The sequence below is a fragment of the Cheilinus undulatus genome, linkage group 8 (assembly GCF_018320785.1).
Source record: "Cheilinus undulatus linkage group 8, ASM1832078v1, whole genome shotgun sequence".
Taxonomy (NCBI): Eukaryota; Metazoa; Chordata; class Actinopteri; order Labriformes; family Labridae; genus Cheilinus; species Cheilinus undulatus.
The window spans coordinates 25215012-25242474 of record NC_054872.1 but is presented as its reverse complement, the minus strand read 5'-3'; the positions used below and the strand labels follow the sequence as shown (position 1 = coordinate 25242474).

Sequence of the window (27463 nt, the reverse complement as noted above, 5' to 3'; positions counted from 1 at the left end):
TTGTGTCAGTGTGGCTCCCCAAAGACTTTGTTTAGGGACTCGGAGCAGAAGGAGAGAGAAAAAAGCGAGCGAGAGAGAAAGAGGTCCTCAGGTTTCACAGCTGCAGGCTCAGCTCAACCCTAAAGTAAATGGACTTGAGGAAAGCCAATCCTAATTGATTCCAAGCCTCAAAGCTCTTTAGTAAACATTGTGGAGCAATGAAAATGACTTGTTATCCTAATTCATTGGATGCTCACGCTGTGTGTTCAGAAGAAATGAGAACGAAGATGAAGATAGAACAAGATTACACTGATGTTGATTGATGTTTTTTCATATTAAGAGATATATTCTCCACAGAGCCCATAAAGTGTGTTAAGGTTTTAATCATTGAGCCTCCATTGTATTGAATACAAAAACATTGCATCCTTGATGAAAATAAGCTTTAATTAATGGTCTCTGGTTAAAACTAAGCATAAACATTTGAGAAGTAACAGCCACAAGCTCTACGTGTTTGTCTTTCCTTTGTCAAATATTAATGATGTTGGAGATTACATTAAGGGGGCATTCATTCAATCACTGATCCGACCTTAATGACATCAACAGTCAATTTACACAGAGCACAGTGAGCTTGTGAAACGTCTGACTTGATCTCTGTGTAGGAAGTTCCTGTGGAGACCCTGGGCTCAGCGCCTTTAGTTGGCCCTAATGGCTTCCTGTGGAAGGACTACTTTTTATTGTAGGGGTTTCCTCAACCCCATTTCCTGCTGATGTGAACATTTCCAGATTAGTTTTCTCTTGAGTGAATCTACTCTTCCTTTTCATGTTATGTCAGGATTCTACTGTGTTAGTAAACAAACGAGACCTCGAACACAGGAGTGATTGCTGCTCTGGTAAAGCCGCTCATAATGTTCCCTTCTGTGGCTGAAAATCACAACCACAGCGTACCAGCTCTGGTTTTAAAGTGATCTGTTTATTCCAACAGTCTCAGCAAATCAGCAAGAGATTTGTGATCATAGAGGTGTGTGAAGAGAAGTGAAGTGGCGTGTCTGTGCTTTAGAAAGGTGAGGAGTGTTTAATGACAGGTAAACTCAGGTGAAGCAGGCCAAGCAGAGGCTCTGTTACTGGCAGTGATTGCCGCTCCTCCAAAAGGGGGTGAAATTCCAACCCTGTCCTCGACAAAGAGCCTGACGGAGTGTCAGTCAGGCTTAGTGATGGGCCTCCCATCCAATATTCACCAGCTCCTCGAGCTGTAAATCTACACAGGACAACCTCGACGCAGCAAAGGAGAATAACACTGAGCCGTCTCCATGTCTAACTTACATGCCACAGGTCTGGTTTACAATAACAAAGCCCTGGCACTGGTCTGAAGGTTGTTGGGGTTAAGAGACAAGAAGTGAATGAGGTCAGTAGAGTGTCTTCATAGGGGAGAAAGTATTATTGATATTGGTGTCTGGTAAAGGACAAAGATGGATGTAGCTGTAGATGTTCAAAATGCTGCTATACGAGCTGTAGAAGATTTAGTATAATTGAACAGACTCCCTATGTACAGTGTGCAGATACAGATCCATGCATATGGCGGCATAATGGCCATACATGCATTGAGATCTCTTAAATAAAATGTGTTACAGTGTTATTTTTTGCAGCTATCTTAAATCAAGTATTAGGCTTTACAATGAAAAGTGTGTTCATTTTAGCCACATTTGAGTCATTCTTAACCTTTATAATTGGAGTTTATAGTTTATAGTTTAAGTAAGCCAAAAATAAAAAAAATATCTTAGTCCAGTTTTAGTCCAAAAAAGTCCATACATTTAAGTCTTTACTTTTATTTACACCATTAAATCTCTTTAAAATAATTATTCAGCCAAATTGTTAAGTTAATAAGAAAGTCAAACACATATTAATGCATAATCAATTGGTTTAAACATACTGGCGACAGCATTGACCTACCTTGCATTCATATTAGGGATACCGTGGATTTAGATACCTCACAGACCAGCATTTTAATCCTATTTTAGTCTTCTTGACAACCAAACATACTATTTGTCAAAGTTTCCTAGGATCTATTTTTAACTAGTCTTTGTCTCTTCTTCCTTATGGAAAAAAAGCAGTCTAAAAACATTTTAGTCAAAGTTTTACTCAACAAAATCGAAACTGATTTGTATGCTTTTTATTATGAAGCATTCGTTGACTTTTTTGTGATTTGGCAGTGGAACACCACACAGATGTTGCTGATATTTCTGCTGTAAACACACACCTGTAGCATGCGGGTGCACAGGTATCAGAGAAACAGCTCCAAGCTTGTGGCTGACATTCCCATACAGTAAAAGGAACTATTTTAGAGCATGAAATGCTAAACCGTTGTAAAAGCAGTCACGGCTGCAGCTTCAACAATGACCTCATCTTGTCCTCTGGGACCCTCTTTGGCATGCTCTGCTGTGGGACAATACTCAATGAACAGAAAAACATGAATCGCCGACCCCACACACATACACAAAGATCTGAATGTAACACAACACTGACATTACCTCAGAGACTACACTGGGATGAGAATGGGCATGGACAAAAACAGAGACCAGGCAGAGCCTGAGGCTGTGGCTATAACGGGTTGAGGTGAGAGGATACACCTCAGATCATCTCAGGTAATTTTCAGTTTATCTGCAGTCTTCAGCAGTTGAAAACATAACAACAAGACTTTCCTCTCTTATTTTGATCTAATCTGAATAATCTACGGTGGGTACTCACCCTATCTGTCTGTTTGTGGATGGAGCCTGAGTGATGACAGAGCTGGACTGAGGGGAGGGCAAGGCTTGCTGGATCACGATGCTGGCATCATGGTTGCCCATTCGTGAGTGGGAATGCTGGTGCTGGCCTTGGCCTGCCTGGCCGTGCAGTGTGATGTTCTGCAGAGAGGAAGGGGTGAGAAAAGTGAGAAGGGTATACAAGGTTAGGACTCCTTCAGGAGTGTCACATTCTTCACAGCAAGATGTATTTTCAACACAACTGTGTGTAACAAGCAATTACAACTGTTTGGCCTTGGGCTCCATTCACCCAGCTTGAGTGAGTAATTAGGAACTATATAAACTATCATCTACTGGCTTTCTCTAAGGTGATTTGGGGAAATATTGAGGGTCTAATGAAGACCAGGTTTCCTTACTGTTGTTTGCATAGCAGCACAGTTTGTGTGCCTCCCCACTGGTACATAGAACTGTGTAAACATCCAAATAAACCTGTATGGTAAGCAACAACAAAGCTCCATTCTCAATGTGCTTATCATAAAAACAACGTTTAAGTAGGCTGTTTTAGATCAAATGTTGAAAGGGCACCTGCAATGATCACGTACAATAAGTAAGATACAGAGAGTTATTTTTCTTAAATGTTCTGAAATATTTATGTCATCCAGCCCATTAAATTATCTTCAAAAGCATATGTTTACATTGAATTTTTATTTTGACTAATTGCTGTTTTTCTCAATCTTGCTTATTCTACTCTGCACTTCCACAGAGTCTTGCTCTGACTCGCCTCCTGCTGACTTAGCAAAGCCTCCCATCATAAACCACACAGGCTGGGGAGGCCAGACGAGCCTGACCTGGGAGCAGACGAGCTCCAGAGCCAAACCACCCAGACGACAGCTTAGCTTCAGCGAGCACTGCACATCTTTCCAGACATTAGATAAGCAGTCTGTCTTGTGGTGATTTGACGAGCACCCTTGTCTCAGGTAAAGGTGCCTCGGGGCAGATCTATAATGCATAAATGATCACGTCCTTTGTCAAATGTCAAAGCTCTGCGACTCTGCGTTCACATGTGTCTGGCTTGGCCTTTTATTGCTGCTACAGAAGTTGTCTCAGGGGTCTGTCTTTGCGTCAGGAAAGAAATAGGACCCCCCCCCCCGAGAGATGTCTGGAGATCTGTTTGAAGCTACAGGTGGAGAACCTGATCTCCTTCTCCTCACCTGTGGTGGGTGACAAATCTCCACCTGCTAGCTTTATCTGTCACTGTCAACAAGAACAGTGGGGATCAAGAGGCATGGTGTCTGGTGTACAAGAAAAGCAAGTTGTGCAACAAATATCCTCACTTTGAATGAAAAAGACCAAAAATTGGCAGGGATATCTGATGGGTATGTAAACTTTCAACAGGTGAGCAGCATGTGGTTTCAGGACATGTGGCTGTTTCATAATCTATCAGAAGTGTGTATGTCGGGTCATAGAGAGCAGACTGCTGTTAGCGACATGACTGATGTTCATAACCACCTGATCTTACTCCGTGGGTGGCTGAGGCTTAAAATTCAGGTTTTTAGTTGCAGTACCTGTTTACTGTCCTCCTCTTCCTGCGCTTTGCAAAACTCCTGCTCAATGGAGCAGTCCAGTTCACTGAACAGTCCCACCTCCTCACAGTTCTTCAGGAAGCGTGTTGGTGTAGGCGTCTGGTCTGGAAATCAAGGAAATGTTTTTCAAGTTATACATTTATAAACCTACAGATTTATTTGTGAGGCTCTAGCTGATGGCAAAATGATTAGTATAGAACCAACATCCTGTGGTGTATCATACTGGATTTTTCTCTCTTTTGTCTTCTTTGTATAAGAAACCATGTACAGTAAAGACAAAACCAGGTGCATTCTGATGTTTTACAAAACAGTAATCTAAAACCTTCAAAATATGCCACAATTGAATCATTTAAGCATAAAAACAGCAATAAAATAACAAACAGGGCACATTATATTAAATAACCCAAGAGAATATCTTAACACATAAATAATGTCAACAGGCATATCAATAAATGTTAGGAAAACTTCAAGACAGATAATAGGATGATCACACAAGTATTTTTGTTTAAATGTAGATTTTTGATTGTTTAGATTTTACTTAAAACCTTCCTGTGTTGAACCTTTAAGCAGTTTATTATTCAGACTCAAATGAATACTGATGTCTCCTGGTGACCAGCAGAAGCAAAGACAATCGGAAGGGACAACTGTGACTTTTTCTACATCTTTTTTTTTCAGTGCATGTAACCTCTGCAGCAGGGTAGGTGTCAGATAAGTGATTGACTTGACCCTATAGAAAAAAGGTTTGGATCTAAAAATAATTCCAATGCATAAGTCACAATAAGTGATACGTTTGACTTTTTTTTTTAAAGATTTATTTTTGGCCTTTTTGCCTTTATTTGATAGGACAGTAGATAGAGTTGGAAACAGGGGAGAGACATGCAGGAAAAAATGCCACGGGCCGGATTTGAACCCGGGTCGCCTGTGTATATGGCATGCACCTTAACCACTCAACTACTGGCGCGCCGATATATTTGACTTTCAAAAGAAAACCATACATATACAGTGCTTAACAAATTTATTAGACCACCACCCAAAGTAAGGTTTATGCCACAGCTGCCCTAATTTAACAGCATCGGCATAACTAAAATCACTTTTTATGTTTCTGCAATGGTTAATGCACCAATATGTAGAAGCTCTTTAACAAAAATGATATTTTTAATGCTAAAATATAATTATTATTGTTATCCATGAATTTTCAAATTTACTGATTTACAAAAAACTGAAAAAATAGTAAAGCACATTAATATTTCTTGATTAATATGTCAAATTATAGTTATTTACTTGCATTCCTGAACAGAAAAATTACTTTTAGGGGTTGAATGTTAAGCTTGATTAATTTCTGACTTCTCAGAGAAGCCCAGTGAGCCGCCTCAAATTTGGGTATAAAAAGGTGAATTCAGTTTGAAATTCCTCATTCCTGTTCAAAATGGTAAAACATGGAGAGCTCACTGAAAATGAAAGAGTCCGCATTAAAGCACTTCATGATGTTGGATGGTCTCTGAGACAAATGTGACAGGTGGTCTAATAAATTAGTTTAGCACTGTGCACAATGTACAGCACAAAATTGGCAAAGTGATTTAAAGTACAGCTGTCAGCATTAATGTATTTATCACAGTGTGAATAACATCCACAATTTGGACATTTTTTTAATCACAATTAATTGCATGCTTCATTGTCCCTTTCAACACACTTTGGTTAAGCCACTGCAACGTCTCCCTGATGCCACTGTGATCTACTTATTGATGTAAAATAAGTTTATCACTGCTCATTTACCCTCTGAGACTGATGTTGTTGGCAACAACAAGAAGGGACACAGGTAATTTGAAGTTGAATAACTTTTGCACCACAAATTGCAGCCACTTGCTTTTCTTCCTCTTGAAGCAGGCCATGTACCATTCTAATAATGCTATCCTTACCTTGGATTATCGTTACAGGAGCTTTTCTAGAAAGTCTGGAACTTGGGTGACTTTCCCAGTAAGTCTTAGAAAATGAAATCCAGCAACCCTGATATTACATGCCTTTTAATCCAATTTTAATCAATTTTTGATCATTTCTGCCACTATCTTAGCATGCTAACCTCCTGTATTGTCTTCCCACAATGCTTTGTGATGGGCTGTAACAACCAACAGCAAGCTGTTCCATCATACAATGCTAAACTGTGCAGGTCTTTACATTTAGCTCATGCAGGAGATGGCCTGAATAGCTCATAATGGAGAGAAAGAGAGACAGAAATCCTGTGATGGGGCCCTCTGTGTCACTGTAGACAGGAACTGTTTTGAATAATGGCTCAAAAACAGCCAACACAGAGAAGCAAAAGGACATTTTTTTTTAAGTAAACAAGTCAGTATTTGAAGATTTTTTGTCACAGAATGATTAGTTTTTCACTTTGTGGTCACTAAAAGATAGGATAAGTTTATGCAAGAAAGTCTTAGTCATTATTGTCTGGGTTATACATACAAATCTTTTAATCTTGAATGTCTGTTTATTTTTTTTCTTTTGTCTTGATAGTAAAATAACTTTTTTTTCCAGTGACATTTTTGCAGCCCAGGTTGTCCTGAAAAGTAAGATGTTTAGTGGTTGACTATGCACCATGTCTTACAAGCTTTTGAAGACAGTAAGTCCAGGTGAGACAAAATGGTTAAAAATAGCCTAGGGCTTGAATGGTTAATGTTTTATTTTAGTTTTAAAAAGTCTCAGAGACAGCTCAGTGGACAAATCAGTTGATGTGTGTTACCAGACATTTACCTTTTTACTGTTCCCTTATTTTCTTTTCAGTCCATAACAACTTCCTTTTTCTACGGTTAAGTTAATCTCATAATCTTCAATCCACCCAAAAGTTCTTATTTTCTTTCAAAACAAAAGCAGGTCTGTATTCAAACAGTGAGGCAATTGCCCTTAGTCTAAAACAGGTCAAAAAAATGAAAAATGAAGCAGAAGAGCTATAATTACTGAACTTTCAAAATGTGACAAAAATAGGGGAGATTAAACATGATGAAAATGTTTAATTGTTTCACAGCTTTAATCAAAAGATGTCCAGAGAGGATGCTAAAATCAACATCAACCATATGTTTCTCACAGGAGCTTTAATTTTTCTATTGTTTTTTTTTTTATATTGAGGCCCTATCGACTAAACTAGTGTATCTAAAAAACACTTCCCATTAAAGATTAACGCAAGGGCCAATCTGTGAAGAACAAACCTTAAAAAATAATCTTTGTTGCGTTAGTGAGGGAGAGATACTTGGCCTGACAGCCTTATTTCAGCTGATAAAATACAGATCCCACCTACTGAGTGGGGGTCTCATTTGCAGTGAGCCCCGTGAGGCCGTGGTATTCAACTTGACATTGTGGGGGTGCACAGGGATCAAGTTTCAGTCAGTTGAAGGTGATTTTAGGATCAGGCTTGTTTCAAAGGCTAAAAGCATACTCTGTGGTGTGTTTATCAATTCTGGCTGGACCAGGGATTGACTCTGACTTTCATCATCATCGGTGGGCCCAAAATACAGTTTACTCTAAATATAGTTCTGTTTCCCATCATTGATGAAAATGCTACTCAGTGCCTATTAATAAAGAAGTGAGTAATGTTGGTTTATAATCGTCAATTTCAACTATTAGTCAATAAAAAAAACACCAGATAAAAGGGGAAGTTTACACTACTACCATGTTTGGCTGAGCTATTTCTTACTGCAAAAGCAGCTGGGATTTTTGCCTAGTTCAAGGTCTCAGTAAGAGAAATGGTCAGAGCTGTAACTCAGACAGAAGGCGATACGAACACCCGGCCTAGAAAATCTGATCCCACTGTCCGCTGAGCGTAAATAATAAAGAAGACACAATCTCAGCAGTGTGGCCTGGCCAGCTCACGCTATTGTTTAGTGGGGTCGGTCTGTTTCTAGGAATAGAGATCTATACTTATTATAGACTGGCCTTGGTGTGACACTTACAGCACACAATCTGTGATTTGATGTTTCTTTGAGCAGCTGATTTATGTTGTGATCAGCATATCACCTGGGGCTTACACAGCCAACCATCCATTGTAAACCATCTCCCCCTGCATCCAAAGATAAAACTAATGACACGTCTGAAGCTAAACATACTCCGGCCATACATCAGTGTCTCTGTCTCCTCCTGTGTGTGACTGGTATGCACAGAATAGGGCTGTGCTCCAGGGTAAACTGTGTCATACTGTTTGCATTACTGTAAACAACTGGTGCAGACACGCTGTGAAGTTTCCTGATGACAGACAAGTGTGTCTGAGAGTGAGTCAGCGGGGCAAACACCTGCAAATGAACTATAAGATCCATGTGAACCCTGCTGAGGGAGTGTGCGAGGTTGTATTGATGTGGCCATAACTCACCTGATAGCATGTTATCGTTCTTTATAGATGGGAACTTTAGGGTCATCTCATGTTTGTGTCGGTGTATCATCAGATGGTCCTCGGTGGGAAATCGCTGTTGGAATGAAAAAAAAGAAAGAAAAGGTTTAATAAATTTTACTTCTCACTTATTTTTGTATGCTTTAATTAAACAAAGGGATATTATACAAAATATCAGAACTGCTTGGATTTGTGTGCAGGCATTAGAATTCAAGAGAAAATCTGCTTTAGGGAATTGAGAGATGAGCTGGCTACAGTCCTTTTTTTAAAGGTTATTTTTGGGCATTTTATTCTAAAGCTGGACAGTGGATAGAGTTGGAAAGAGGGGTAAGAGAATGGGTGAGTGACGTGCAGGAAAGGGCCCCCTAGGCCAGACTTAAACCTGGGCCGCCCAAATACATGGGACTCGACCTAACCACTAGGCCATCTGTCCCCGCTTGGGATGGTTCCTTTAGAGGGGATTACATATTAATAATAACACTAAATATATTGTGAGGTGAATTCTTATATTGAATGTTTTCCTGTTTATTAGAATCATGTATGATCATTTTAAGCTGTAAGATGTGTTGACACTGTAAAGTACAGTAGAGTAAAGTAAACTATCAACAAATTAAATCTCTTTTGTGTTCTGATTCTTTGTTTATCTTTAGTTTAAAAAAACCTTTAAAAATCACTTCTGAATTTGTAGTGATGTTGGATGCTGTAATGCTGGGAAAATTGTGAAAAAGGACTGCTGTCATTTCAGTCGATTAATTAATTAATCAATCTGTATTTGTTTAGCCCCCATTCATAACCACTTTACAGTTAAGGCAGGTTTAGGCCATACTCTCTGTGAGATTATTTATAAAAGACCCAACAAGTTGGCATTTTACAGCGGTGCTAATATCCAGTATAAAGTCTCAGCCTTGAGTCTGATATTACTTTGATACGACAGTTTCAGATTCAGGTTGCTTTATTTGTACCCGTAGATAGATTTATTTTGCAACCAGCAAGATCGTTATATCCACTGACACACAGGTTAGAAGACAGAAGAAACATGAAACAAACAACAGGAATACTGAAAACTATTTAAAATCTACTAAAACAATGACCCCACCCCACTCCTGGAGGTGAAACAATATGCTTAAAAAAAATAAAAAAGATTAAAAGACGAAAATGCTCAAGGTTTCATTAATCAGAGCACAAAAAGAGAGCCAAGTAACAACTAATACAATCAATACATTTTCCCAAAGAAATACGCCTTAATTAAGCCAGGGTAAAAAGAATTTTAAGACTCTAATGTAAGAATAAATATATATTTAAAAATAATCAAATAAATAAGTGTGCAAAATATGTCTACAGCTTGTTCAGCTCAGCCATAGCAGCAGGAACAATGCTGTTTACATTGCGTCGTTCTGTACCTTGGGATTAAAAACCCTCAACTAGAAAGGAGAAGCTGAAATTCTCTGTGCGAAGGGTTGGATTCATCATTCAAGATATTAGCCATCTGCTGTAACTGTCTAGTATACAGAGATGATGGACAGAGCTTTGGCTCACCAATCAGCCAACCTGATCAAGAGGATGCTGGATGACTTTGAGACAGACACATCTGTTTTGTAGATGTTCTGTCTGATCAGTAGAGGTTTTATGATCGTTGTCCAATTTTAACAAATATTTACTTATTTATTTAATGTTTCTAGTATGCTATTATGCTTGTAGGTATGGCTGTTGATTGTCTGTCTGTAACTTTGTTTACTGTGCTGCTGCCTGTCTTGGCCAGGACTCTCTTAAAAAAGAGATTTTTAATCTCAATTAGGTTTTTTTCCTGGTTAAATAAAGGTTAAATTAAAAAAAACACTACCTGCTTCAAATATTTTCTATCTCTTTACAGAAGTTTGACCGACCATGCCTTAAGAAAAAGACAAGCCTGGTTCAATATAAGCATGATATAACACAGTCCCGACTGTTCAATCATTGTGAAAGTACAGTTTAGATGAAACAAACACTGGTGAGCTTTTTCACACACTGCTTCACAGCCAACTTCAAAGTTCAGTTTTGAACCAGTGATGGTGTCAAGATATTTGTAGATTGCACACACTCAGTGATCTGACCTTTGATTAGTGTGACATCACTCTGGTGGTTTCTTCCTAAAATCAATCAACATATCCAACATGTAGAAAAACAGTGCGCCACTATTGACAACCATAATATAGGCTCTAAATAACAGCTCTATATATGAATAAGTTAGTGGAGTTTTAGGCTGAACCAACAGAGCAAATCCGCTAACGCTATTTTCTTTTTCCATTCTCATTTCTTAAACTTTCAAGTGGACTAAAGTTGTAGGTCTGAACCACATTTTATAAATGGATGTTGGTATTTGCTATAACAAATTAGTAAATATCAGCTTATGAGATTTTGGCAAAAATCCAATGTCATGCATCCCTTTAAAACAACAAATTCAGTTCTTTGCTCTTCCCCTTTACAACTAGTTCCACATCTTGACTGAAACTGGCATGTTGCCAAGCAACCCAAACATTCTCCTGACCTCTTATGGTTCTTTCTATTTGATCATGGAAGTCAAATGCCCTATGTTGAAAGGTGACTCAGAAATGTGGATGAACTTCTGTATCCTGGGTAACCAACTCATAGTAACAGGAATACGGCACTGATATGCAGCTTTTAAGGTAAATGGAAAACATCAGTCATAGTCATGGATGAGAGCATTGGCACCCCTGGAATTTTTCCAGAAAATACACCATTTCTCCCAGGAATTGTTGCAATTACAAATGTTTTTGGTATACACATTTATTTCCTTTATGTGCATTGGAGCAACACAAAAAATCCAAAGAAAAAAGACAAAATTTACACGATTTTACACAAAACTCAAAATATGGGCTGGACAAAATTGTTGGCACCCTTTTTAAAACTTTTTATCCAAGCATGTGATGCTCATTTAAACTCACCTGTGGCAGTAATAGGTGCTGGCAATCTAGAAATCAAACCTGAAGCCAGTTAGAATGCATAAAATTTGACTCAACCTTTGTGTTGTGTGCCTGTGTGTGTCACACCAAGCATGGAGGACCGAAAGAAGAGCCGAGAATTGTCTGAGGACTTAAGAAGCAAAATTGTGGAAAACTATGATCAATCTTAAGGTTACAAGACCATCTCCAGAGATTTTGAAACTCCTTTGACCACTGTGTGTAATATAATCAAGAAGTTTATAACCCATGGAACTGAGGCTAATCTCCCTGGACGTGGACAGAAGAGAAAAATGGACAAAAGAATGCAACACCGGATAGTGGGAATGGTTGATAAACATCCTCAGTCAACTTCCACACAAATTCAGGCTGTCCTGCAGACTCAGGGTGCAAAAGTGTCAGCTCGGACCATACGTCGTCATCTGAATGAGATGAAGCACTATGGCAGGAGACTGAGGAGAACCCCACTGCTGACAAAGAGACATAAAAAAGCCAGACTGGAGTTTGCAAAAATGTACCTGAGTAAGCCTCAATCCTTCTGCGAGAACATTTTGTGGACAGATGAGACTAAGGTAGTGAATCATGGAACAGCATGTCATTCCACTGTTTACAGAAAATGGAATGAGGCCTACAAAGAAAATTACACAGTACCTACAGTCAAACATGGTGGAAGTTCAAAGATGTTTTGGGGTTATTTTGCTGCCTCTGGCACTGGGTGCCTTGACTGTGTGCAAGGAATCATGAAATCTGGAGACTATCAAAAGATTTTGGGCTGCAATGTAGGGCCTAGTGTCAGAAAGCTGGGTCTGCATCAGAGGTCATGGGTGTTCCAGCAGGACAACGACCCGAAACATACCTCAAAAAGCACCAAGAAATGGTTGGAGACAAAGCGCTGGAGAGTTCTGAAGTGGCCAGCAATGAGTCCAGATCTAAATCCCATTGAACACCTATGGAGAGATCTCAAAACTGCTGTTGCAAGAAGCACCCTTCAAATCTGAGAGACCTGGAGCAGCTTGCAAAAGAACAGTGGTCCAAAATTCCAGTTGAGAGGTGTAAGAAGCTTGTTGATGGTTATAGGAAGTGATTAGTTTCAGTTATTTTTTCCCAAGGGTGTGCAGACAAATATTAAGTTGAGGGTGCCAATAAATTTGTCCTGCCCATTTTTTGAGTTTTGTGTAAAATCATGTAAATTTTGTCCTTTTTCTTTGGATTTTTTGTGTTGCTCCAATGCACATAAATGAAATAAACATGTGTATACCAAAAACATTTGTAATTGCAACAATTTCTGGGAGAAATGATTTATTTTCTGGAAAAATTCCAGGGGTGCCAATACTTTCGTCCATAACTGTATAGTTGATTTGTATCTATAGCACAGACCAGCTACTATATTTTATTTGATTTTATTTGTTTGTTTTAGAATGCAGCAGGTTAAATAATACTGCATTTTGTGATTCAGGGTCACCAGTTAGGATTAATCTGCTGTAATGTTAACTTACTGTATTCAGAATATCTAGACAAGTGGAAAGACAAATATTGTGAGTCCCAGTGACATTATATCAAACATCAGCTCTTACGGAAAGCATCCTGCCCAATCAGAATTTTCGGTTTGAACTGTTAACGTAACCCAAAAATAATATCGACTTTTACTTTTCATCTAAAGGTTACATATATAAAAGCATCACTCTTTAAACCAGCTATTTTTCTACAGGTATTCTCACACCTGCAGCCTTATTTACAGTTTGTGTAAACACTCAGTTTGACACTGTTTCTTCTTTATGCATGAGAACGCAGTAACCCTTTCCTTCTTAATGTACACCTCTTCAAATTACAGGCAGATACCTGGACGTATACACACCGCAGGTTTTGTTGTGTTCTTTTGTTTGACACACTCACCTGAGAGCAGCCAGGAGCGTTGCACACAAACGGCCTTTCCTGGTCTGAGTTCATCACTCTGGCCACCTTCTCATAAAACTTCAAAGAAAAAAAAAAAAAAAACACACACACACACACAAAAGGAGAGAGGGAGAAGAGAGAGAGGAAGCGAGTGAGTGACTTGAGTTTCCCTGCCAACATCCAAAAGGAAAAATAAGGTCATTGTGTAACACCAGACATGAAATAGCCATTGCACCTGAAACAGCTGTGTGGTTATTTCAGTAATAAAGACACATTTTTCTCACGCTACGCTCTTCGAAGATCCAATAAAATGACATCAAGAGAGAGCTTGTGGGTTTCAAGGGATGGAAATATCAGTTTCAATAACAAAGTTTAAATTTCAGATGCAGTAATCATGGCAGCATTTAATTTTGTTTGTACAAGTGAGATCAAGAAAAGGAAGTGGTTGCAGAGCTGCACAGCATGAAGGATGGACTCTCAGTTGAGCTTGCAACTTTTTCTTTATCACAAAAAAACAAAATCTTTAAAACATGAGTTAGTATTAAGCTTGAGACATTACCGACAACCACTGCCAAATATGAGCTTTGTAAGTAATTGCTTGCTGCACTCCAGCCACAGTCATGAATTATGTCAGGATGGTAGTTCCCTAAATTGTTGTTTTAGATGTTTCAATGAGTTAGAGTCAAAGAGGGGCAAACTTTCTGGACTAAGAATAAAGTGTATGTCCATGATACTGTAAATTATGTGCATATTATCAAAGTAAGCCGGATAGGAAAGATAAACTCTACATTAATCTTAAAATTCAATAACACAATGATTTTCTGACTATATTAAAGGCTTGAAATTGTAGAAAAAAAAACAAAAGGCATGGAAGCATATTTTAACAGCTTCTTCAGTTAAAGCTAAAAGCAATGACATCACTAATTACAAGCTTGGATGTGCGCTTAAATCATAACATGAGATGCACATTAGATCTCCGACTCTAATTTAAACATTAAAACTGTAAACTTTTAGCATAGTTTCCCACGCTGTCTTAGACATAATTTTGGTCATTCGAGGCAAAAAACAAACAAAATTCAAATCCATTTAATAGAAAAGTGGCTTCTACTGGTGCAAAGAAACTAAGCATTTTTAGCCAAGACAACACTGAATATTAAAGCTGTTAAATGTCAATAGCTGGCATTGAAAACTTGGTGAAATTCTCTTATTTTAACTCCTTTATCTTTTGATAAAAAAGTATGAAAAACATTTATACAAACTGATACAAAAAAGAAAAGAAGCATAACACATCTAATGGTACAGAATAAAGTATAGCGTGAGTAGTCTTTGCATTGAAACATCACTCCCATCTATTGTGTCACTCAGCATTTCATAGAAAATACCCTTTTTTTTTTGTCCAGTATGATTTACTCTTTACAAACTGAGCTCTCACCACATGCTAGTGCTACACTGCTCCATCTCTTTCTGACAGATGTTTTCACAGATGTTAAGCGACTATGACAAGTGTTAAATAGACTTTATTAATCCTCTCTTAGCAGCAGCCACACAGTAAAGCACTCAGGGACTACCTTCAGCCCTGAGCCAGTGTTTGATCAATAGCAGGAGGATTTGTAACACTCACTGAACATGCGGTTCTTTTTGCTTACAGGAACTTTCAAACTCAATACAGTGTGAGATTTGAACCAAAGCCAGAGCATGTGTGTGTTTTAAGAGTTATTGCAACTTGTTTACTACTCAATTAGTGAATTAGGCTTTTACAAACCATTTGAAAGAGGTCTGGATGAATAAGGACAGGACTTTGACTCTGTATAGACTACACATGTAGGGATGATGTGCTTTTGTAGGAAGGTAGTATTGTGCAGGTTTCATTTGCCAAAAGCTTATGAGCTTTCCAATTTTTTTTTTTAATCAAAGCTGAAAATTAGCTCTATGGTTGGAATAGTCTAACACTTACACATTTTGTTCATCCAAGATAGTCTTCTCAGATGAACATCACTTTCATAATTTTTGAAGGGTAAAATGGATGAAAATTGAAAGGCAACAACAGAACTACACCATGGTAAACTGACTTCAATGTCACCGCCACTAAGGTAAGAACACTGTAAAACCAAAAAAGCTGAAAATACTCAAAATTTCTGTCATAATTGATTACGTAAAAGTATTGGACTTTTTTTTAGTATTACTCAAGTTAAAATATGTAATTAAATTTACATGTTTCTCATCAACTGCAATTTTCCCTCATGTCTTTCACATATTTGAATCCTGAACTATTATGCTACTCAAAATAAGCTCATTTGATTCACTACAAGAAACAAAGACTGAAAGGTGCCCTTTACCAAAGAAAGTCCTCTACAGCGTAGTTCAGTACATCCTCTCTGCTATTCTAGAGCAGGTACCCACAGGTGATACATCTCTAACTGAGTGGGTAACTTCACACATGGTACAAAAATGTCAAATGCCTGAAGACATTCTGGGATAAATCTGCAAATTAAGGGATGATTGTCAAATAATTTGAGTACAATGACAGCAAATACTTTGAGTGATTGATTACTATTTACTGAAAACTAAAAATGTGTCCAGTCAACAAAGAGAAATGGAGGTGATAAAGCTATTTTGGATTTTTAACTCATGTCTAAACAACTTTTTACTGTTAGGTTTTACAGTAGACTTCTATTTCAGCACTCTTAACTTTTATTAGGACTTTCTTTTTAGTTTGATCAGGACACCACAAAGTTTGAGTCAAAGCATAAAACACAGAAAGGCAGATTGTCTGATGAGGTTACATGATGGCAACGTCCCAGACAAACTCTGTATGCCTTTAAGTTACTTGTTCGCAACCACAATTTTCAATAAGTGAGAAAAGCTTCAAAATTCACAAGTGGGAAACTTTCTATGTATTTGATGTTGTAGAGAAAACATCTTAAGCAAAAGTGGTATTTTGGCCTCTAAAAAATCATTTTAAAAAATCCCATGGACTTCAAGACAACAGAGCCAGAAAAGCAAAAATGCTAAATTGTGAATCTGTGGCTTGATTTATGGATTGATTGATATATCTTTATATCATGTTAATTACAACTTATTAACAGTTTAAAAACAACAAAACAGAGGATTAGGTTTGGGATTTTAGGATGCATCAATAACTCACTTTATTCAGACACATAATATAGACAGTTAAATTAAGAAATTTAAAGCTCTTGTGAGGAACTTTCAATCTGTGTTGACTCTGGCGCCCCTAGTGGACAAAATGGGATATTTTATCTCCTTGCTAATTTCAACCTGTACATGCAGGAGTGGTGTTTTAGCACCAAAAAAAATAAAAAATAAAAAATAGATCCTGCTTTCTTTCAACAGTCAAATGTATCAGTCACTGAGAATTTTTTACCATAGAAAATGTAAAATATGGCTGTTTCTCAGCTGTCCAGTGTTCTTTCAATAATTTTGTCTGACACCATGTGAAAGTGATTTAAGGCATCAAAAATAACTGAATATAAATACTTAATCTTGTTACTTGGGGTTCTTTATCGTTCTTATTTCATTTAGATGTATAAAAATCATTTTAATCTGTTTTATAACCAGTTAACAATTACTCATAGAACCTTTAAGAGTTAACATTTGCAGCCATCGACAGCTGAAACAAACTTTCTTCTTCATGCAAATCAAACCACATCAAAACTACGTCTGAGTTAAAGGAAACTATTAGGATAGTAATAATGCAATCAGATGCATTTTGAGGGTGTTTGTTGTAATAACTGAAATATAAGCAGCACTTAGTTCTGGTACTAGTAATTCTAATTGATAACAAAAACTTAGTGAACATTCATCTACCTACCATGACAATATATTCAGAAAAACACAAACCAATCAAATGACTCGTGTCGACCATGAATACCTTCATACACCATGTACACGTGTGTTGTTTTCATGGGTACAGACTATTTCCTCAAGCGCAGTCAAAACACTCAAATATTGTGTTATGCTAAGCAGTGCTGTTTTCCTAACAGGCCGTACTTCATGAGCGGGCCTGCAGAACTCGGTCTGGACAGGGTCTCTCTGTCAGAGAGCAATGAGCCCTGCTCTCTCTTTCTGTCACCAGCTCACTGCGTCTCTTCTGCAGGGCCCCTCAAAACTCACCTGGTTCCCTCTGACACAACAAACACAACTGACACTGCTGATCCCAACGCAAACTAGAGCCTGGATGATGGCAAACTGGAGAACAAAAAGTTGAAGATTTTTCTTGTGTGTTATTGAGCTTTTAGTTCTGATTTTTATCTCTTTTCATCTCCACTGCATGACTGTGACTCACATTTAACACTTACATTTTTACAATAATTCATGCCACAGCTTTCATTAAGCAAAGACAGTGAAGTATCTATGACTTTCAAACAGATGCAAACATTTTACTTTCCTGTTTCTAAAATGGGACTTCATCATTTCATCACATTTACCAGGAAATTTGAACCATATGGCGCATAAAACTTTTAACCATTAATTCTGTGAATGCCTCTGTGTATTATCCAATAGCTTTCACACTTCAAATAATCAGTGAGCAAAGCCCTTCCCTTGAAAATGGCACTTGGCTCTCATTTGATATAGATGTTTTAGTTTAGCAGAGGAAATTTGGTTACACTTTACATTAACTATATCCTGATGTGTGCGAGGGGAAGGATTAGGGTCTGGAGTTTGATTTCAAGAGGAGCTAGGGAATTCTTAAGGAATTCTTAAGGTAGACGATGTTTTCAAATTTAAACAACATAGCGAGGAAAAGAGGGGTTGGGGCGCAAAGGCATACGGGGTCAAAGCAAGCACAAACATGAGCAGCAATTCTCATCTCAAGCTCCCCACAGCCCAGGCCTTTGACAGCACAAGTTCAAGGTGGGATCACAGCGATGCCTGAGGCGGTGAACATGGCCCTCTTTCTTAGACAATCTCTGCCCTGAACTTCTGCTCTGTGAAGTGAGAGCGTGACAAAAACAGCGCTGTGATGTAAACCTCCAGGCCGATCAATTACTGTTCTCTTCAATAACATGCAAACACAAAACTGCTCCGTCAAAGGGTACAAATACCCAGATCACTTTTACCAACAAAGACCCATATGCACATATGCTCATTACAACATGTGCTACAGTTTGTGATCACGGCCAATCTGTTGATTGGGCTGTGTGATTGGTGTTATAATTATTGTGATTTGAAACTTTTAAACATAATTAAATTACATAAAAAGGAAAAGTTCACCTTGAAGACATGCGTGCAACAGCTTTCAACAAACAGAGGCCACATTTCACGGTTGTAGTGAGCCGCTGCACTTTAATCAGGCTGAAATGTGTGTAAAATATAGACAGAACTTGATGTTTTTTTTCTACAGTTATGCAGTAATTTTAGCGTGCAGGCAGCAGCTCTGCAGGCCTTAATATCTTATATTTATTTTAATAACTACTGATATCAAGACACACAAAATCAGTGTATTATTAAGGGTTTTATTTATTGCAAAACCTGAATATTAATAATGTTATAATACGTTGTTTTTTCTAAGAAAAGTCAAACTTTTTAAGTCTTGTCAGTTTCAAATAGAATAGAAAGTGGGGATTTGTCAAGAATAGTTGCATTAAATGAGAGAAAATTAGCTAATTTTTTAAACTTTTCATAAATTGTTCCCTTCTTAAATGTTAAGTTTTAACAAAATCGTGGTGGAAAATCATCTACAAACTTCTTTGAGTCTATGTTAAATTCTCAGGATGTTATTCGTTAACGTAAAGACCATATTTCTACATGTTACTAACACAGCCAATTAAATGGACAATAAAAGTGTGAGCGCTGATGTAAAGCAGCGTGCATTATAAACGTCTGTTATTGATAGTGTTGTCTCATAAGCATAATGACAGCAGGGACTAATCAAATGATTCCAACATCTTTCTCCTGTCTTTAAAGCCGTCCAGTCTCCAGCACAGAGCGCGCCTCGTCAGCACAACCTTCCAGAAAGTAACCCTCAACATCTCAGCGCTTAATCACGTATCGACTGGTCTGCAGAATGACGTAATGTTGGTCACTTTGCTGTTCAGGAGAAAAGGGAGCGTAATTTTCACAAGGATAAGGACATCACTCTTTTCTTTTAAAGCGGAGTGACAGCGGGGAGACCGAGCTGTCGTTTCCCACACGGTCACTGGTGAACCGCAGCAGCACGCAGAGTCCGGGCCGAGCGCCGGCTCTGCGTATCCCGAGATGGGACAGGCGTGACAAAGATGCGGCGCTCCATCCAGCTCAGGCGCAACAGAACGAGCAGGAAAGCCTGAAGACGTGACAAATTGGTGTGAAGCGCACTGCAAATCCCTCTTTGCATTAACGCATTTAATAGTTTCAGTCGAGTTTGAGCTGAATTCCTGCAGAGTGGTCGCCGCTGCCTGACAGACACACCGAGCAGCAGCGGCACTTGACTCCGCGACCAACTTCAACAACAGTCAACAGATAGTCCCGAGAAGAGGGATGACAATGCACTCAGTGTAACAAACCGATCATGACACCCTGTCTGTTTGACTTGCACGAAGAGAAGAGTTCAAAAAGAAAGAAAAAACAGCACTGCTGAAGCGAACAACAATACAAGCTGTTGCATGAAAAAGGAAGCAGGACAAAAAGTAACAAGAACCGTTTTTAACAAACACCAACAAACCTGCAGAGGCGCGTGCATGGTCCCCTGCATGCTGCTAGAGGCTTTTCAACTTACCAAACAAGTGTAGAAAATGTGAAGCAGTCTCTCAGAAGAAACCACGTTGGACTGAGAAAAGATTACAATACGATCTATTTAGAGAAGCATAACGTCACCCCTCGGTGACGTCACGTGGGATTCCTGAACTTCTAAATCATTGCGGTCCGCTGGAGGCGGCGCGTGCGGGGCGGAGTTTGGGAAAATCACGCCCAGAGGCATGGACAGGACACTGTGCTGGACCTGGAGTGGGTGTGGTCCAAAGCTGGGTGTCATTAACTGACAAATCAGGCATGCAAATAAGCGCAGTGTAGCACAATTTAGAACTGATGGGAGTGATAACGGTCTGCTAAACATGGCGGCATCATTTAAGTGAGTGTGACAACAGGATTTAATCAGTTTCTAGACTTCAGCAGAACAATACAACAGCCCGTTTGATCCCTAACTCTGCAAATACTCTACCATCACAACCCCTTCTTTTTTATATTTTATAATTAATAAATAAACACTTCCACAATTATGCATAAATGTATATTTCTGAAGAGGTTTTATCTGCCTGTTGAATTTCCACCATGAGGTGTTCATATGTAATCACTTTACCAACAGCTTTGATTTATTTAAGAGAGAAAAACAAGCCAACATACAGAGAACTAACCCTTCAAATATTTCAGCCAACTTCCATTTAGCCATTTTTTATTTATTCCTCTAAAATTTTCCTATTGTGCATGCAAAACTACCTTTAGTTGAAGGGTTTTTGAATAATCAATACAATTAAAATGCTATTATACTGTGTGTAACTGAGTACACACAGGTGGTGGTCTGTTATTGTAGTAACAGTAACGGATGGAATAGCCTACTTAAAAGGCCTGGGACATCAAAAAATGATCTACTGGAAGTAAGAACCCCAACTGAAAAATAAAAACTATGAGACTGAAAGTTGATCATTAAAAAACATTACAACTTAAAGTCAAAAATATAAGATGAGAGACATAAAAAGTCAAAAGCATAAGATAGTCAGCCCTGATTATGAGATAAAAAGTAAATATTATTTGATAGAAAATCTAAATTTAAAACAGAAAAAAGATAAAAAGTGAGACTTATGAGATAATAAGTAGAAATTATGATAAACAGAAAATTCACAAGATAAAACAATCAAAATAAGTTGATTAAAAGTTGTAATTATGAGATAAAAAGTAAATGATGGAATCAAAATTCAAAAACACAGAAACAATTTCATAAAAATAGATGAAAAAGTCAAAGTAATGAGATAAAAATCCATACTTTCAAGATTTAAAATCTGAATTATGAGGATTAAAGTCATAATTATGAGATTAAAAGTCAGAATAATTATATTAAAGGACATAACTATATGATTAAAAAAAGTCAAAATCACAAGATTAAAAGTCAAAAATGATAAGACTAAAAGTTATAATTGAGATATAAAGATAAAATGATGAGAAAAAACATAATCATGAGAAAAATAAAGTCAATATGATGATATTTAATGTCAAAATTGAGATTAAAAGCAAAAATTGATGAGTTAAAAAATTCATAACTATGAGAAAAAAAGTCAAAATGAGTATATTAAAAGACATAACTGTAAGATAAAATGTCATAATCATACAACTAGAAGTCAAAATGATGAGATTGAAAGCCATAACTGAGATAAAAAGCAAAAAATGATTGGATTAAAATGTATAACTTTGAGATAAAAAGGCAGAATAATAAGATTAAAAGCAAAAATGATGAGATTTAAAGCCATAACTATACGATAAAAAGTCACAATCATAAGATTAAAAGTCTAAATGATGATATTTAAAGTCATAATTGAGATAAAAAGCCAAAATGATCGGATTAAAGGATATAGCTAACTATGAGATACAAAGTCACAATCATAAAATAAAAAGTCAAAATGATGAAATAAAAAGCTATAATTATGGGATAAAAAGTCTAAATTGTGTGATTACAAATTTGAATTCTGAGATAGTAGTCATGAGGTAAGTTAATTATGAGATACAAAGTAATAATTTGACTGTAGTAACCGTGGCCTACTATCTTTTATGTTCAACTTCTTGATCTCATAATCATGACTTTCCATCTCATAATTTTAACATTTTATCTCAGAGTTTTGGATTTTTATCTCATAATTATGACTTACTATCCTATAATTTAGACACCCATTTTTTCAGTCATTTCCCAACTTTCACTTTTTTTCCTTTCTAAGTGGCAGAAATGGACTTTCATATTTCACTGCTTGCAAAACACACGGCTCCATGTTGGGCAACAACATATCAACAGCAAACGTTACAACGACTGAACAAGGACAAGGCAATATGACGAGCCATATCCCAACCTCTACCTGTTTTTCTGTGCATATGGATATACTTTTATACATTGATTTGTATGGGGATTGGTTGAGTGGCTTGAAATGATTTTCATCTGTCAAGGTGTGGATTTGCGGAAAATGTTTGAGAACCAGTGGTTAGGGTGTAAAACACAGTTTTTCCTGACTGTCTCCTCTTCAAAGTGTGCCTTGGCTGCAGCACATTAGATGAGATTTAAACACTTTTAGAGTCAGGAGTGTTTCTGCTGGAGCTCTGTGTGACCTGCTGGTGCCAACTGGCTGCGATTCCTCAGGCCACAGACGCTGGTAGTGAAGCCATCCTGGGCTCAAGGGATTAATGACTCTTTGCACACTGAGAAATGTTTACCACTCGCCTGCGCCCACTCCACTGGACGCTCTAAGAGCTCTGTCACTGAAACAATAACGCAGTCTGAAAAGCCCTCATAATTCAGAGCACCTCCGCCTCTGTCTTTTAACCAGAGCTTTAATCAACGTTTATGACATCCTTTTGTCCCTTTATTGCCAATATATTTTCCAACCAATCCAAACATTATGCTCCCAGAGGAGCAGACTATTAAGGCTGGAAAGAGCCGATACAGTTTTGGGTCAGTGACCCACAGTAAAGCAGATTTGATCTATATTATACTAAACCTTTTATTATTATGCCTTTGTGCATGGCTTGTGAGAAAGATCACCTTGGGAAGATTAGCTCTGGTGAGGATGCTTTGTTGCCGTAGGTGCTAAAGGTGAAGGAGGCTAAATCACAAACATGCCAGACAGGTTTTCAATTTAACAAAATATAAAACACCTTTCAGAAATATCTCACTTCAATAAAACAAAGACAAAGAGGTTAAAAAACACAGTTATAACACTGTCACCTGCTCTCCAAACCTCATTTGGACTGGATTGAGCATGCAGGGATGAAAATGTTGAACAGGTTGTAAAAAATGTAACAGTACAACACCTCAGCCAGACAAGGCAAATTTCAGTTTACATTACTCTGCATTGTCCTCAGTTCTAACAAGTAAGAGGAAGTGTAAGGTTGCATGAAAAACATGCATTTTTAAGTATCTCCAAAGAATTTTCACTAAATTGCAGAAGAACTTAATCTGTTAAAGCATTCTGACAACTGATATTAGGTATTTAATAAAATTCTGAGAATCTACTTTTTTAAACTTCTGGCGTATTTCTAATAGTCCCATTTTGTTCTGGCTTTAATCTGAGTGGCTGAAGGTTTGGTGTGATGATTTCCATGAATTATAAGAAACTATAGAAGATTTTTCTAAGCTACTACAATAGATTGGATATTTTTGTATGACTAAACTTACATTTGACATTTTTCAAACTATTAATATTCAAACCTCAAGATGAAAATGTAATTTCAGTGCCTTGACATTATGTGAAACTTTTTAAAGAAAAGATGAACCAGTCTCTTTGGAAAAACAGGCGAATCACTTTGGATTTTCTGTCAGTTATTGTTGTATATATATATATTATAATAATTCACTTTCTGCAGTTTTGAGAGGGATGTTTGAGCAAGAGAAGCTTATTAAAATCAGGAGCTTCTTCTTTCTTCCCCCAGGCTCACTCTGATGAACTCTTAAGAGTCACAGGGTGTCAGAAAATAGACTCTGCATGCACCTTGTGCTCTGTTTCAATAAGTGAAATATCTGCACTGTCTAAAAACTTGTTTAACTCAAATATTGTAAGAAAATTCAATGTGGAACAATGCCTCACATTAAATGCATTGTTTGCACTATCTAAATCTTATCTTCCTTATCTTATCGTTTTTGATCATGTTTGCTCAGCATCCTGTGCTTTTTCAGCTGTACCATTAATGCACACATACATGTATATACAGCAGTTAAAATGTCTAATAAGAGCTTTTACATATCCCCATTTAAAATGTTTTTTATTTTGCACTTTTCTATTTTTTAAGCTTAATGTTTTAATATTCAAATAAAGCTGATTCTGAGTTTTTATATGATGGATGTCTCTCCTGTAAAAGAATGGCATTGTTGACTATATTCACCCCAATGGAAAAAGGTAATGCATTATATTAATGGACTTCTCCAGTGATTTGTCATTCTCTGCCTTCAATGTCACATTTGATATAATCCTATTTAGGTTAATGAAAATCTATTGAACTTTCCAAACAATGGAAAACTCGGAGATCTTCAGGTTAAAAAATTCCCTTTGGACTGTAAACCATTATGGTCAAAACCAAAAACCAAATCAACAAAACGTTTGAGCAGGGAGGTTTCCAGCAGATAACCTCAGTGACATGCCCACACCCAGGCGTTGAACCTGATAACAGTTACATTAGGTGGCTGACTGGTGCTGCCTGTGATGACTCTTGAGATTTATAACAGTGTAAGAAAATATCCTCTGTGCTTAGAAATGGTCAGAACAAGCCTCGCAATTTGGTACATAAGCTGTATGTTCTCACACGGGATTGTTATGGTCATACGTATGAACATTCTTCATTGTTCTATTGCTGGTTTTTAAAGAGTGTCATCTTTTTTATGACAATATTCAAAAAGATGTGCTGCCATTGTGTTGATACGGTACATTGCTGATAATTCAACTTGGCTTTAAGAGCCTTTATTTGACGGATGTTTTACAAAACACAAATTTATGATTCAGAAAGAAATTCTCAGTAGAGTTTTCTGATCTCTTATTTTCTGCATTTTTCTGTGTGTTTTACTTAAACATGGAAAATAATATAAAGTTAGAACAAATCCCTTCTGGGTGTGAGAAAAAGTCAAAAGAATTCATTTTTTTCTCTTAAGTTCAGATATGTGGGCGAGCATTAGCTCAAACTTGGATCACAGAGGGCAGCAGGGTTTAGTCACAAACCAGCAGCTACAAAATGTGACTTTCCTGGTATGTGTTTCCATAGTGAGTGATCAAACAAGTTAAACAACCTTATTCTGTGAATCTTGATAACTTAAAAAAAATTACCATTGCATTTTTTACCTTACACACTTATGCACTATAAAAAAAACTGAAGACTGGCAATTAACATGAGCTACACTGTGCTCAAGTAAGACAATCAATAAATAGCTGAGGATGGGTAATGCCAACATTGAAAATAGAATCCCCAGCTCTCTGAAACATGAGGCTATGTGTGACATAATGCTTTCAAAGCAATGTGTCTTGGTTGTCAAGCACAACTGGAAAAATGTTTAACCATCACTGTGGTGCCTGGTCTGAAAACGGGCTGGGCATCATCATGACCCATTACAGCATCTTCAGGCACAAACTCAAAGGTACTGCCCAGTCAATAAATGTCAAAACACAAAAAAGTGACTGTAAATTTTAAATGGAGATATCTGGCAGCAGATCCCCACCAGGTTCTACATTTCCATAAGGGTACATATGGCTATATATACTTTCTATATGCAAGGGATTTATACTCTTACATGAACATGGTGCAGGCATCTGTTTTTGACTTAAGACATGATCTCCTCATCTTCTGAAAGCACAAAAACACAAATAGATGTGTAACTAATGCAAAAACATTTTAGATTTTATAATCACTGTGACTGAAGACTAAAGTTTGCTAAGCTGAGATGTGGTTGTTGTCTTTTTTGTGGCATGAAAATAGAACTTTTACACCATACAATACTGAATCCTCAGGACTAAGGCCACATTTCATGAGTGACAACACCAAAAACACGTACACAGACATGTTCATTTTTAAGTCTCTTTCAATCAGGAATTCCTGAATTACCCAGAGTTAATTTTAAGCATGGAAAGCACAACATGACCCCAATGGGCCAAAGCTCCTGAAAAATCTTGAACTCAGTTAGCATTAAAATAAATGATATGGTCCCCTTATTCAGTACTTATTGTGTCATGATATGAAAATACACCTGTTTCTGCTCTCTTACCAAGTATTGGCATTATGAGTGAAGCCATTTCTAGTAAAGTATTGAGTAATTAAGGAAGAATCGTAAATTACTTCATAGGAGCAGCAAGCTGCTGTAATGTTTAACTACTAACCAACACTGCCACACTGTGGCCAAAAGATTTCTGCTACTTGTTGATCAAATGTATGGGGCATGCAACACTTTTGTGAGTTACAGTCATTACTCACAGTACAAATAAATAATTATTGACAACTGCATAAAATGAAGGCATTTGATGTTTCCCTTTTCATTCATGTTAGTATATAATAGACACGAGCATTAGGTGGGAAATAAACAAAATGTTTGTTATGGCACTACACAACCCTTTAGAAAACACCGAATGGACTGCGAATCAAACAGTGTAAGCAAAGGAAGCAAAATAATGTTAAGAAATGTTAAGTAGATTGGAAATAAGGCTAAATAGCTTTCCGCGTTATCCTTACATACTGTACATAATTGCAACAAAATGTGTCAAGTTAGATTTACTATAAAAATAAAACTACTTCCACTGCATTCACAACGCAGACTCAAAATACTCCAAATAAATGAGTTGTAACGTAAGAAACGTTATCACTGAATTTTTGATAATGAATGTAGTTTAAGCTGTATATTTTTAATTAGCGAAACTGTGCATTCTTATGCTGAAGTTTGGCTTACCGTCGATTTGTTGCGGCTGTACTATTTCATTTGCTGAATAAATCCAATTCTTCTTTTATTATCTTGATTTTTGATAAACTGATCTAATAATTTTCGCATCTATTGAAAGAGATAGAGCAGTATTTGCTGTATAAATTGTGAAACAAAGCCTCAAATTATTAAAAGGGGTTAATGCTCTTGCTGTGAAAGGAAAATTACCTTGCTTCCGGTCTCGCTGTTGCTCTCAAGCTGGTTTGACGCTCCTCTCACCGCACCGCCCCTGCCGCTCCAGCTGTTCCCACCGCTGTCCGCCTGCTGTTTCCCCGCTGCTCGTTGCTTCTGCTGCCGCCAGCCGT

General features: G+C 37.5%; 1 protein-coding gene across 3 annotated transcripts in view; it reads right to left on the bottom strand.

Annotated features, from left to right (window-relative positions):
• Window positions 1–27458, bottom strand: part of creb5b (cAMP responsive element binding protein 5b) — a 76890-nt gene extending 49432 nt beyond the window's left edge. Inside the window, exons 1-5 of one of the 3 annotated variants that reach the window (XM_041794037.1) lie at window positions 27327–27458; window positions 13520–13597; window positions 8652–8745; window positions 4283–4404; window positions 2722–2879 (exon numbers count right to left, since the gene is read on the bottom strand). In XM_041794037.1, coding sequence (XP_041649971.1) covers window positions 2722–2879; window positions 4283–4404; window positions 8652–8745; window positions 13520–13573 — 428 coding nt within the window. In that variant the 5' untranslated portion in view covers window positions 13574–13597; window positions 27327–27458. Of the gene's footprint in view, window positions 1–2721; window positions 2880–4282; window positions 4405–8651; window positions 8746–13519; window positions 13598–20180; window positions 20274–27326 lie in introns of those variants that run through there. The other 2 variants (XM_041794036.1, XM_041794035.1) reach the window with 2 other exon arrangements.
• Between the last annotated feature and the right edge of the window lie 5 nt (window positions 27459–27463).